The sequence below is a fragment of the Salmo salar genome, chromosome ssa04 (assembly GCF_905237065.1).
Source record: "Salmo salar chromosome ssa04, Ssal_v3.1, whole genome shotgun sequence".
Classification (NCBI taxonomy): Eukaryota; Metazoa; Chordata; class Actinopteri; order Salmoniformes; family Salmonidae; genus Salmo; species Salmo salar.
This window is the reverse complement of record NC_059445.1, coordinates 62,442,260-62,456,835: the sequence shown is the minus strand read 5'-3', so window position 1 is coordinate 62,456,835 and position 14,576 is coordinate 62,442,260. Positions and strand designations below refer to the sequence as shown.

The following is a 14,576-nucleotide window of genomic DNA, read 5'->3' as shown; positions in this document are numbered from 1 at the left end:
TGCACAACTGAGCAAGAGGACAAGTACATTAGAGTGTCTAGTTTGAGAAACAAACTCCTCACAAGTCCTCAACTGGTAGCTTCATTAAATAGTACCCACAAAACACCAGTCTCAACATCGACTTTGAAGAGGCGACTCCGGGATGCTGGCCTTCTGCAGCAGAGGTAACTCTGGGTCTTCCTTTCCAGTGGCGGTCCTCATGAGAGCCAGTTTCATCATAGCGCTTGATGGTTTTTTCACTGCACTTGAAGAAAATGTAAAAGTTCTTGAAATTTTCCCCATTGACTGACCTTCATGTCTTAAAGTAATGATGGACTGTCGTTTCTCTTTACTTATTTGAGCTGGTCTTGCCATAATATGGACATAGGGCTATCTTCTCTATACCACCCCTACCTTGTCACAATACAACTGATTGGCTCAAATGCATTAAGAAGGAAAGAAATTCCACAAATTAACTTTTAACAAGGCACACCTGTTAATTGAAATGCATTCCAGGTGACTACCTCATGAAGCTGGTTGATAGATTGCCAAGAGTATGCAAAACTATCATCAAGGCAAAGGGTGGCTACTTTAAAGATTCTCAAATCTAAAATATATTTTGATTTGTTTAACATTTTTTTGGTTACCACATGATTCCATATGTGTTATTTCATAGTGTTGATGTCTTCACTGTTATTCTACAATGTAGACAATAGTAAAAATAACAAAAATCCCTGGAATGAGTAGGTGTGTCCAAACTTTTGACTGGGACTGTATATACACACAGTATATTCACAATACCTAGTATAATGTGGCATCAACTACTAATATTTTAAGTGGCCAGGCCCTGAATATACAGTACCTTAACACACTTAGTCGCCTCTCTTGTGTGTAGTCTCAGGGAGACGCAGTTATCTCAGCATTCTACATCTGGGTCACGCTGCCCTACTTTGGTTTAGATGGACAATCCAACCATTTTAAAGTAGATGACAAGAGAGTGTGCTGAAAGAGGCCCTGTGAACAACAAGAATAAAAGTTGAAACCAAAAGCGATTAGAGGAGAAAGGAAGAGAGTGTTACATTTAAAATAAAACATTATCAGGGAGACAGTTATTTTATTGGTGGTGGTAGGGTGAGAAGTGGCTTGAACAGAGATGGTTTTGAGATTTTGGCCTGTCATGAAAGACGCCCTGCATCCTGTTCAGTGGGATGGACTGTCTGCAGGAAACGTACATTAGATGCTAAATTTCAAATAGACCCCTAGCCCTATAGCCCCTGCAGACACTCACTTTCTCCCTTCCACTTTTATAGCTCTGTTGTGGTTTTGTGTTGTTTCCACACCTCTCTTATCACCGGTATATGCTCCATGTTTTAAGAAGTGTTTTCACAACTGGACACCTATTAAAACATGGTTCCCAAACCACTATGAAAGAAGCTTAGAATTGTAGAGGAAATTAACAAGCGTCACTCAAACACCAACCACTGCTGTTAATCTTCAATGACCTTTATGGTGGCTCGCTACCTGAGATGTTGCTTTAAACACACGACTGATACCCTATTCAATTCACAGGACCATAGGTTAATGCATATGCATGCAGTATGACAGTCACAAGCCCATAGAGATCATCAAGCCATTGCTATTCCAACAAACACAGAATAGATAGCAAATTTCCAACGTAGCATTTATCATCAGTTGACCTGGGACTAGTGGTTGCCAGGCTCAAATAACATTATTGAAGCTTTCTTATGCTGATGGGTCTCTTGGCTTCTTTGACAGCGCCGGTAGCTGGAAGCTTAGACGTTTAAAGAGGATGTGTGAATGTCTTGCAGCATTTCCTTCACTAAAAAGTCATGCTTGACTCCATAATAATTAGCCGGGTAATGCTTTATAACAGGCTGGCTGGGCAGGAGGCACATCATGATGAAGTTTACTCTAGACTCTGATCTTTGGTCAGTTTTGTATTTTCCCCATGAATGTTTAGGTTTAGTGTTAGGGGAGGGGAATCTGATCCTAGGTCTGTATCTAGGGGAAACTTCACCCCAGAGCCATCAAGATGATGTGGATGTCAAAACACCTCCCAGTTCACACTCCCCTCAATGACCATGCAGGAGGAAATTGATAACTGGAAGTCAGTAGGCAACACAACCATCTCTTGCTTGAGATCACGGGAGATGCTATATTTATCACATATGACTTGAGCAGATTTTGAATACATTTTGTAATAATAATAGAACTAACTATTAACGCTTTATTTTCACTTGATTGATATTTTAGATTGTATTGTCGTATCTGGACCATCTTCCCTTCTGGTTAGTTGTATTACTCTAGATTAAAGGAAGTCACTTTAATTAAGAATCCCAAGCCACTTACAATTCCCAATGTCATATATCAGTGGCAATCAATGGAACCAGTCCAAGTCAACAGTGCATACATGACAGTCTTGTCTAAAACTTATAACACCGTCCTCCACTAACACGAATGATCCACCTGGATAACATTGCTTCGTCACTGCTCACTAACCCCAGTGTCTATCTCCTCCCTTTCACTCCGTATCTGTCTGCCTCTTTTTTTTCTGGGTGTCACCGAGGATTTTATTTACCGCCCTCTGTAATGGGAAAAACCTGCTGTTCCTGTGATAAAAGCTGTCAAAGATTGCATTGGTTCTTTGTCATTCCGTCATCTATCATTGAACCAGTTCCTTCCTACCTCTCTCCATCTTCCATTCATGTCCCTTTTGATTTATCAGAGTTGTGGATCAAATCTATGAGATTCCGCATGCATATTCATCATGACACGTTCCACAAAAGAATTCATCTATTGATTTCTAATGTGTCTCAAACTAAAACGGACTGCATGAAAACCACCTGGCAAGAAATAATGTTTTTGTACAATCTTTCAATACAGCAAACATCAGGGGTTGTATAACAAATTATTTTAGGAAGAAAAGTTAACATAAGGGGTTCTTTAAATATGTGGCGTTAATTAGTATTAATGTTAAAACCTAAAGGTAATAATCAAGGTGTAGAATATCCTAACAACAATATTGGCTAGGGATTAGGCAAACAATGTCTTGCTCAAAATTAGTGCCAATGCCCTCATATTTCATTAATTAGCATTTAGCATCTTAATAAGAGAGCCTCCCATCATGCATTGCAGAGCTTCCTTTCATGGTTTGGCATTTTGATCACTTGTCAGCGTACATGTCGCGTGGTGCAGGTGGCCTTTGGGATGGGGTGAAAGAACAGCCTTGTCAGAATGCTGTTGGTTTGACACCTTTCGTCACGGAATATCACAAATTCCCCCTTCAAAAAATGTTTTCATCCTATTCCAGCCTTGAAACTGCGCATCCAGTGTGTGTCCTTTGGTTGTTGATGATGATGCTGTTGTTTTTGTTATTGCTTGTGATGAGATGATAACTTGGAAAACTAAAAATGACTTAAAGCTGAAGCTGTTAAAGTAATAAAAGTAAAATGTTTGAGGGCAATTTTAAAACAAAATCTAGATAAGTCATCATTGGAAGTGAGGGCTTATTCACCTAAAATAAATGTTTAAATGTCCATGTCCGATTACCCAGACTTGCATTCAAAATTTAAGGCATTTTGAGTGTGAAAAAATATATTGTTTTATAGAATGTGAAATTTTGAACTGTAGTATGCTTTAAACGGCTGGATGCTATACTCTTTTCAGCTTTCATTTAGTATTAATTCGATGCATGCTTTTGAGGTAGAGAGTAATCTTTTCATACCCACGACTGTACCAGACACGCAGTACCAAAATGAATGAATGGCGGGAAAACAACACAGTTGTGCATTAGATGGCACCACCTCAGTTTGGGTGTCTAGTATGTTGATATTTGTTGCTTACTGCATACAATTTTACTAAACAGTACATTCTAAATAGCATGTAAAATAATTAGTACAGAGTGTGTAGTTTTAGTAAGTCATAGGCAAGACAGATTTCGGACACGGCCATGTTTGAGTAACGGTTCTTTAACATGTATTTTCTCATTAAACCCCATGCATCTTTGTTTTGAACATGAGCTAATTTCACTGGACTACTACAGGTAAAATACAGCCTGTATCAGCAGCAACTAACATGTGCATTTCAATGCAATGCATGTCTTGAGCTTTGTGTTTGAGGGTTAATTTTTAAAGGCTTTTTTCCCCGCTGTTTTGTGTGTTGTTCCCTGTGTGTTTGTCCTCTCCAGGCTTCTTGGACTCGGCCCGAGACGTTCGAGGTATGGCTACTGAACACGTAGCCAGATCCAGTGCTTCACACGGGATCTAGACAAACCCTGTTCACTGCAGAGCATCAGTGTTGGCTTTTTTCCCCACAAAGTATTTTCTCAAACTCTCCAAAATCTACCACAAATACGATTCCAGACTAATGAAGTCAAATTCGGGAGTATGAAATGAGACGCTTCCTTTTGAACATCCATTTTTCATTAGATGTTCTGATTGCTAATTTGCAACTTGCCCTCAAGTTCAGTCCCTCCTCATTTTGCATTCATTCCTCTCATATGGTTGGTTTCATAACCACTTATTAGGAAGGTGTCGACAGTTCCCCCAAAGCTGCAGACGCTCCAGGTCTACTTCCTTGTAGCTGTTTTCATTCCCATTCATGGTGTGGTAACTGCCAGGCTCGTCCCAATGACTGCGAGTCCTGTTTAGGGACTGGGGCTAGCCAGGCAACATTGAAAAACCTCAATTAGCCAACACTCTGTGCTCTGCTGTGGATCAAGCCAAACCAATCTAGCTGAGCCTTTTGAAAACACTAACCAGCCAAGCTGTAGACTGCACAAGAAAACCCTAAAATAGAGATGCACCTTAATATTGTCAACTTCACTGCTTGTTAGAAAGAAAGAAAGAAAAATAAATAATATAAGAAGAATTCAAGAAATGCTTATGCCTTTGTGGTAAATATCCGAGGCATTTACTCAACAATCTCAATGTCTCTGTCACGTTAGGCATAACTGTTGATTTTGTTTGGTTCAGTGTATGAATATTCATCAACATGTGTGCTGTGTTTATAATGAATGATTCAGTGACATATGGATGGTGTGGCTTGGGGAAAATAAGTTTCCCAGAGTTTTAACTACAGATGAAAACTCACAGTTATCATCTTGCAAGCCGTTATTAATGAATCCCGCTGCATGTACCAAAAAAAAAAAAAACTCTGAAGTTCCATTCATTGGAAAACATAGCTTCTTGTATCTATAACATTTTCATTATTAATTCAGGTCTCAGTTGATCTTTACTCTGGCATCCAACCATGAATTCACATCAGAAAACCCAAACGTCAGTTTTTAGGTTTTGAGTATCAGTTCAGGAAGATGGACTCGTGCCATGTAGCCTAGATAATCGCCCCACAGCCAACATACTGTATCTTCATAACTGAAATGTTGATAATTCAGAATTCAAATAATTTGATACACTATATATACATAAATATGTGGACACCCCTTCAAATGTGTGGATTCGGCTATTTCAGCTGCACCCGTTGCTGACAGATGTATAAAATCAAGCACACAACCATGCAATCTCCATAGACAAACATTGGCAGTAGAATGGCCCGTACTGAAGAACTCAGTGAATTTCAACGTGGAACCATCATAGGATGCCACCTTTCCAACAAGTGAGTTCGTCAAATGTCTGCCCTGCTAGAGCTGCCCCGATCAACTGTAAGTACTATTATTGTGAAGTGGAAATGTCTACGTGTAAAAATCATCTGTCCTCAGTTGCAACACTCACTACCGAGTTCCAAACTCCCTCTGGCAGTAATGTCAACACAAGACCTGTTTGTCAGGAGCTTCATGAAATGGGGTTCCATGGCCGAGCAGCCTAAGATCACCTTGCGGAATGCCAAGCGTCGGCTGGAGTGGAGTAAAGCTCGCCGCCATTGGACTCTGGAGCAGTGGAAACGCATTCGCTGGAGTGATGAATCACACTTCACCATCTGACAGTCCGACGGACGAATCTGGGTTTGGCGTATGCCAGGAGAACGCTACCTGCTACAATGCATAGTGCCAACTGTAAAGTTTGGTGGAGGAGGAATAATGGTCTGGGGCTGTTTTTGATGGTTCGGTCTAGGTCCCTAAGTTCCAGTGAAGGGAAATCTTAACGCTCCAGCATACAATGACATTCTAGACGATTATGTGCTTCCAACTTTGTGGCAACAGTTTGGGGTAGGGTCCTTTCCTGTTTCAGCATGACAATGCCCCCGTGCACAAAGCGAAGTCCATACAGAAATGGTTTGTCGAAGATTTTGACTCGCCTGCACAGAGCCCTGAACTCAACCCCCTCGAACACCTTTGAGATGATTTGGAACGCCGACTGCGAGCCAGGCCTAATCGCCCAACATCAGTGCCGAACCTCACTAATGCTGAATGGAAGCAAGTCCCCGCAGAAATGTTAGTGGAAAGCCTTCCCAGAAGAGTGGAGGCTGTTATAGCTGCAAAAGGGGGACCAACTCCATATTAATGCCCATGATTTTGGAATGAGATTTTAGACGAGCAGGTGTCCACATACTTTTGGTTATGTAGTGTATTTTGGCCCTCCCAGCTTAGCTAATTTTAGCGTAGCTTCAGTAGATAACTAGTGTTGCTAAATCCTTCTTTTCAGATGCCCAGCAGTGTTCCACCTGTCTTAGTCCCTGGTATTACAGACACATAGTTTGTAGGAAAAGCAGTTTGCATTCCACATAATGTCATACCATATCTTTGCTTTTGATATTTCGAATAAACTGCTCTGATCTTTTAACCATTGTTTGAGTCAACATTTGCCTCGTGTACGATTGTAGTGTCAATTACTGACATGGGCACCATGGGTAGAGGATTTATCCATGCTTTCCTGGGTTCACCCTCAATACGACGGGTCAGTTGGTCAGTTTAGCAAAACCCCACTGTAAGTGTGTCACGGCGTCCATAGCACACTCTAGTCTGGCCTCATTCAGACATGACACCTTTTGAGAGAGAAACGAGACACCTGTCCCCAGCGGGCACGACCATTTCTGACGGCTCGGAGAGACATCCAGCTGGGTTTTTCACTCTTGTTCCTGGGCTCAGCCAGCCATCCTATTTTCCTTTAACTTTTATTAGAATGAGAAAAGGGGTTGGCAGAAGGATGCTTCTGCGCTTTTTATTAGAGGAGATAAGAGCCACAGACACAGAATTGTATTATGGGACCACGCTGCAAAGCCTCCCTTTTGCAAAGCTCCCTCACTCTCTCTCTCCTGTTTCTCTTGATATGTGACAACACAAGAAGATCTGCACGAGGGGAAGGTGTGACATGAATCGTGCCTCAGCTTTGCTAGCGTGCGACCGACCCTCAATGTAAAGCAATGTGCACACTGCATATATATTACATTTTCCCCCCGCCTCGGAACACATGTAATGAGAAAGGCCCTGCATGTGTAGCTTACCGCCAATTACTTGGCGAGGAAGCTGCTATGTAGACAGCCCTGCATACTAACAGGTTATGGAGCGTGAGGCATAAACGGGATGGGATCCATGCTCCAAAAAGCCTGTCTATAATTTAAAGCACTCAATGTCTTTGGATCATGACTAAGCCATCCCACCTTAAATCGACTTACCGAATAGATTGAATTGCAAAGCCCCAAATGTGCGACACAGACCAAATCCCCTCTGGCCATTGAACAAGTCATTTGTGGACTTAAGAAGACCTCCCAAAGGGTGTTACATGATATCATTCATACAGTAATAAACAGGTTCTGTCTCAGAAACATTGACCTGAAGATCATTTGCTGACTATTCCCCACAACTGATCCAATAATTATATTGATATAGATTGATGATGTACATGTCAGTGCTATTGATTTAGTGATACTGTGAGGTGCATAGACTTTCCAGATAAGTTATGATGCACCCTTTACTCATTTGTTAGGGTCACCACACCTATTTTGATACTGGCGTCCTGCTTGCCATAAAACATTTGCAAGATGGCGTGACTTAGTTTAATGCGTTTAAGTCTACTACTGACAGTACGAGCATGATGAACATCTTACATCTTTTGACAGCTTATCTAATAGGGTTTCAGCTGGCATGACTAATACATCTATTAAAATGTGTCATGGAAGAGACTTCTTGGCGGTTAAAACGGGTCAATTAACTTTCATGTTTTCCATGATATCAGTGTGTGCCATTCATTAGCCAAACTTCCCATTAAATGCCATATTGAGTTTCAGTACCATTTTGATTTTGTCAATGAAATTAGCTCTTTATCATAGAATAAATGAAAACAGTCTTTGCACTTAGATGTGTTGCATTATTTATATTCAGGCTCATAAGACACAGGAGCAGATGCTTGCTCTAAAATTCCCTTAACACAAGATTAATGCTGCCCTTTGAAAAGGTTGTAGGGCACTCTTTAGATCCTCAGCCAGCTGTTTTTACAGTGCTGCACAGCCATTCTCACTACACAGAGAAGATAACACAATACGGATGGCATCACGTATCAATTCTGAATCTATTATGCAAATAAAGCAAAAGCTGAAGTGTGTGGAATGCTGTTTAGAAAATAGTCAGAGAGTGTTAGTAGCTTAACAAGTAGATGTATTTCTGCTCATTGGTGTGAAGCTGTGTGTAGCCCAAAGCAAGCTGGAAGTATAGCTGTTGGAATTTCTTTCAGCCATGCTTTTAGAAAACCTGCTGCATTGATTTGCTCCATTATTGATGTGTTTGGTTTTCCCGCCACCTCCTGCAAAGCAGCCCAGATAATATCTAAAAACATCCGCTGGATGATTGCCATCTTTATTTGGCAGTATTTTGTTAAGGAATTGTGTAGAAAAAGACAAATCTAGGAAAATGAAATTCTGTCCAAGTTCTGACAGGTGCACAGAAAAAAATACATTTTAAAACCGAAGAAATAAGGTTGCACCTTGAGTGGTCAAGTAATCCAAAAACATGAAATGGTCAAAGTGTTCATTGTTCTTCTCTTTTCTTCCTCGTAGAGTCTTGATGGGAACGTAATGGTGCGTAGTCACGCACGGGTGTCCTCTCTAACCCTGAAGTACGTCCAGTTCACCGATGCTGGCCAGTACCTCTGCACTGCCCGCAACTCCATTGGTCAGGACCAGCAGACCATGTACCTGGAAGTGCGCTGTAAGACACCTATCTTATCTATCGATGAGATTGTCATGGAGAGTGATAGTCCAATAAATTCTAGCTAGATCAGAAGTTACCAAAAGACACCTACTCTTGAATTTGACACACTTTACACCAGAAGCCATGGACCCATGACCTTTGACCCGTTGATTTTTCCTTTCTGCTGTGTCAGTAGATTTTAATGGATTGTTCACAGTATCTACAACTTTGTAAGGACAGCTTTGTAGGCTTGCCAAAGATTGAATAGAATTTTCTGGCTTACAAACGGAATATTAGCTAGTAAATTTCAATGTTAATGAGTTCCAGACGCATCAGATTACAGTCACAGCCTGCTAACGGTACATAACACAGAGCTGTGCACAGGCAAGTGAGAGCCAAATCATGCTTAATCTCATTTTTGCACATTCAAACGCACCATGAATATGGAGAAGGAAGAGAGAGGAAAAAAATACAGTATGTACCCAATAATGAACGTCTAATTGGATTAAATTCCCTTTCCCCCAAACACAGGCAATCTGCTCCGAAAACCAGATAGCATCACAATAAACAATTGATATGATTGTGAGGACTAGCGTTTAGCCGGAGTCTGGCTAGTGGGTAATCAGGTTGTTAGTTCAGTGTTGCACAGTAATTAGTGAAAAGAAAAGGTGCTTTGTCTTGAGCAGAGCTCTCTCCCTCCAAGATTAAACTCAACCAGATTGTACAATCAGGACAGTATCTACACATAGGAGGAATGAGACAATTGAGACACTCAATTCCCATTATCTGGGGTGTGCGATCTTTGTTTGTGCTACCCATGTGCTGATAGGAAAGTGTTCACGTATTTTCTGTTTGGCCTTGGCTCTTTTGGTGCACGTCAGTCTGTTTGGCATGAATATCTTATTAAAACAATGATTGTTTTAGCTCTCCTCTCGATAAGCAGGGTTTATTTTGAGAAATCCATTTAGCTGGGCCAGTCTAGAGTAATTGAATGGCAGGGTCGTGGGCACAGGCTTGTCACAGACTCAGAGAGTGGGATGAGATTGCGGAAAGGGAGCAAGGCCTTATAGGGGGAGCGGGATGGAGAATCTGCCGATTTAGCGATGTCCATCAATCCCAACAGCTGGGGACAGCAATGGCATAAAGTACCCAGGGTTGGAACTTGAACCAAGGCCTAGCAGTGTCATGGGAGACCTTAGTGTCAGGGACATATTAGAGAGAAGTACAATATTTTACACAGTTTATGTGGGGCCAGTGAATCCCAGGGTTACTTTCTTACAATATAAAACATGCTTGACTAAAACACTTGAGGGGTGTGTGGTAGATCAATAAATTGTGATAGCTCTATAGCAATTGTAGTGAATCGGTTGAATAGAGTGCATAGAGTGGCAATAAGTGAAAGTGTTTTACCACTGGTTGATCTATGCTTGCCATGTGACATTAAAGGCAAAGCAAAGAAACATATACACCAACAAATAAAAAGTATTTCTTACACGGTAGCTTTACTATTCACCTTGGCGCACAAATTGCATAATAAAACAAATGTATGTATCATGTAGAGGTGACGAATGAAGATTCAGCCTCTGTCTTATCTAGCATTATTTTTACACTGAGTTGCTGGCTCAACACTTCTTCCTTGAATGCAACTAACCACAGCAGCTTCTGTGATTGTATTTCATGGTGTAGCACAAAGTTATTATGCTCACAATATGATGTATACAGCCTTATGTCCTCATAGAAAAAAACAAAAACAGAATGGGGCAACTTTTTGAATGTAAAATGTATTTATTATAGTGCTTAAACCCAGGTACTGTGGGAGACGTATCCAGATATAAACAATAAAAAAACACCCTGAGTACTAGTAATATAGTATTCTAGTATTTATTCAGTATAGTGTTTCAGCTATTTATAGACTTTATGTCTGTGGTGGACGGGTTGCTATGTCTGGTGCAGTATGTTTATAAACAGAAGTCTGTGTGTCGACCTTCTGGTGACCCCCCCCCCCCGTGCCCGCTGCAGATGCTCCTAAGATCCAGGGCTCAGTGACGGTCTACACCTGGGAAAGGAACGCAGCCAACATCAGCTGTGAGGTTCTGGCCCATCCGGGGGCCTCGGTGGTGTGGTTCAGAGATGGCCAGCAGCTGCCTAGCACGAACACCACCAACGTCAAGATCTACAACACACCAGCCGTTAGCCACCTCGAGGTATGGTACAATAGTGCTACGATGGTTTAAGTGCCTTTCTAAAGGACGTAACCTCAGTAGTTACGTTCCTCCTGGGATTGACAACTATTTTTTGGGGTTATACAACTTCCAGATGTTAAAACGCAAGCTCACTCAAACTGGGTAACTCAAGCAGAACATAGAACATATTGTCTGCATCCCAAATGGCGCCCTATTCCCTATAGTGCACTACTTTTGACCCTATGGGCCCTGGTCTAAGTAGTGCACTATAATGGGATTAGGGTGCCATATGGGACACAACCCTTGAGTCTGTTCCCAGGACCTGGGTAGACACAGTCAGCATGCATGACCTGCTGTGCTGAATCTCGGGCTGTGAGACTTCCCATTCAAAAGTGAGTTTCATGCCCCGAGTCCCCTGAACCCAGAACACTCTCTGTGGCACAAAGAGGCCTGTATGAGCCGCTGGCACATTTACACTAAGATGCCTGGTTAATGGTGCCACTGGAGGGTCCAACCGCCCCCACCACTTGATAATTATTGAGCAAGACGTGTGCCAGTGGTGAGGAACAAAAGGCACTGCTATCGTCTGGGGTACGTCAGATCACTGAAGGAAGAAGATGTTGTTGATGCAGATGTCTTATTTCTTCTTCTAGGTCACCCCAGATTCCCAGAATGACTTTGGAAGCTACAACTGCACAGCCACCAACTTAATCGGAACAGAGTCCAAGGAGTTCCTCCTCATCCAAGCAGGTCAGTAAACAGGGCTTACTCTGTAATATACTGTACACAATGATTTCACCAAGATATATTCAGATTCATATGTATTTGTTATTGTTTAATTGATTGTGAATTCATAATGAAACTGTATGGCTGAACCAAGATAGCAATAGAAGTTTGTATTTTCATTTAAATGGAAGGAAAATCCAATGCGTATAGTACAGCTGCCCAGTGTCGTTACCACACCTCAAGCAGTCTCAACCATTTCTGGAACAGTTCAGCGGAGGCCCACCGTGAAGTTTGGTCTTGATTTTACTTTAGAAACCTCAAGTATTTTTCTCTGTTAGTTTCATACATCACATCTGGAGGTTGACTTACTGTTTTTAGCTTCAAGATTAGTTACTTTTCAGTTGTTAAGGTGAAGTGCCATTGTGATAAAAACATAATGGGTATAATTTCCAGGGCGTTTTCAGACATATTGGCGTTAAGTGCAAATTGAGGGCTGCTATTTTGGCGGACTATAAAGCAGTGCAGATGTCATGGGTAGTTGGCCAAGTGGTTTTTTTGTCATCTGCAGCACAGTGGTGACATGCACTTTAACACCTTTTTTAGTAGAGTGGGAATGTGTGCTTGTGAGTGCACCAGTGGGAGAATCATGCTTACATTTTTTAAGCTCGTTTTTTAAGCTCACTTTTTAAGCACCCTGTGTCAGTAAACCATGTGCTTCTCAGAATATTATCCCAACATGTTCTTGAGTGCCTGAGACTTGCCAGAAGGATTTGGAAGATATCGTTTGCATTATTACATTGCAGTTGGGACAGCATGTACTGTAGCTCCCATCACCTGTAGTAACATGGGACTGCCAGCACCTTGAAACCGTTATTGACTGATCTCTTCACAAGTGACCCTATGATTGGATGAATCTGGCACATTTCTCTTTATGATTGGTTGAATCTTTGAAATCCTTGATCCTGATTGGCTACACATTCTGTGGGTCTCCAGGGACAGGATTAAACCTGTATGTTTCCGTGGTGTTGTGTAGATGTGCCGTCGGCGCCCGCCATCGAGCGCGTGGAGCCTTTCTCCAGCACAGCCGTTGTAGAGTTTGAGGAGCCCGATGCCAGCGGCGGAGTTGCCATCCTCAAGTATCGGGCCGAGTGGCGCATGAAGGGCCAAGACTGGACCGGCAGGGAGTACGACGCAGAGGATGGTGAGTCTCACAGACAGACAGACAGACAGACAGACAGACAGACAGACAGACAGACAGACAGACAGACAGACAGACAGACAGACAGACAGAACAGAACAGAACAGACAGAACAGAACAGAACAGAACAGAACAGAACAGAACAGAACAGAACAGAACAGAACAAGATGATATTGCCAGTAGACCAGAGCCATATACATACAGAAATGTTTCTGGAGTAGACTAGTTTATCAAAGCAAGCCAGAAATGTGAATGTCAGCATTCAGTTTGAATAAGTATTGTTTGTAGAAACAAGCCTAGTGTCAGAGCGTTATTAATAACTGTCATATTGAGTCTTGGCCGGTGTTCTCTTGGAAGAGACAAATCCACCTCAATGGGTCCTGGATAAATAACGTGTAAATAAAATATAAAGGGAAAGGGGGATACCTATTCAGTTGCACAACTGAATGCATTCAACTGAAATGTGTCTTCCGCATTTAACCCAACCCCTCTGAATCAGAGAGGTGCGGGGGGCTGCCTTAATCAACATCCACTGCACCCAGGGAGCAGTTGTTGTTGGGGGTTAACTGCTTTTCTCAAGGGTAGAATAGCAGATCTTTCCACCTTGCCGGCTCGGGGATTCAAACCAGGGACCTTTCGTTTACTGGCCCAACACTCTTAACCGCTAGGCTATATGCCGCCCATCAAAACCTATGTAGGATATTGGGGTAGATATTAGAATTTGATTATCAGTGCGGTCAGCCCAACACACCAAATCTGTCAGGGGCTAGAAGTCTATGTGGGCTAGAATCCTGCGCATGTCTATTTTTTTGAGCCACACTCACCACACACCGGCCACAGCAATTCCGAGCCCCACCTGATCCGACATATTTTTCTCCGCAACCTGACCTACCAGCATAGATTTGTTCCGAGAGCCAATCTGTGACCTGCCAAATAGCACCAATTTTATAGTTTTTCTGACTCCAGAGTAGGAGTAGTAGCTATTATTCCCCTCCCTGCATGAATTGATTTTTCTGCATGACTATTCAACATTTGGTTAAAAGGAAACCATGCCATGAATTAACGATATCTTTTTAGTTTTACAGTGAGATGCGGCTCATTGACATCTTAAATCACTCTGTTAAAATGGGCCTTCTAGTTACCTTTATTACCTAATGAAAGGTAATGAATATAAGCTTCAAGATCGAGAGGGCAATTCACCTATTCCAAACAGCCTATGTGAATGCAGTGTACACACAGCTGTCTTACCAAAATAATGCAAACGCAATGTTGAAAGTAGTGGCCTAGTTATTCATGCATGCAAACAAAAACACTGAATAGCATCAGTTATCAGTTATCTTGGCCCATTGATCATCAGTAATCTTGGCCCATTGATCATCAGTAATCTTGG

General features: G+C 41.9%; 1 protein-coding gene across 21 annotated transcripts in view; it reads left to right on the top strand.

Annotated features, from left to right (window-relative positions):
• LOC106603640 (neural cell adhesion molecule 1) overlaps nucleotides 1–14,576 on the top strand; it is a 303,528-nt gene that overhangs the window by 244,388 nt on the left and 44,564 nt on the right. For 13 of the 21 annotated variants that reach the window (XM_045717225.1, XM_045717226.1, XM_045717224.1 and 10 more), the window contains exons 9-13: nucleotides 4,187–4,216; nucleotides 8,947–9,097; nucleotides 11,099–11,283; nucleotides 11,916–12,012; nucleotides 13,022–13,189. In XM_045717225.1, the coding sequence (XP_045573181.1) occupies nucleotides 4,187–4,216; nucleotides 8,947–9,097; nucleotides 11,099–11,283; nucleotides 11,916–12,012; nucleotides 13,022–13,189 (631 nt within the window). The remainder of the gene's footprint in view (nucleotides 1–4,186; nucleotides 4,217–8,946; nucleotides 9,098–11,098; nucleotides 11,284–11,915; nucleotides 12,013–13,021; nucleotides 13,190–14,576) is intronic. The other 8 variants (XM_045717228.1, XM_045717233.1, XM_045717232.1 and 5 more) reach the window with 1 other exon arrangement.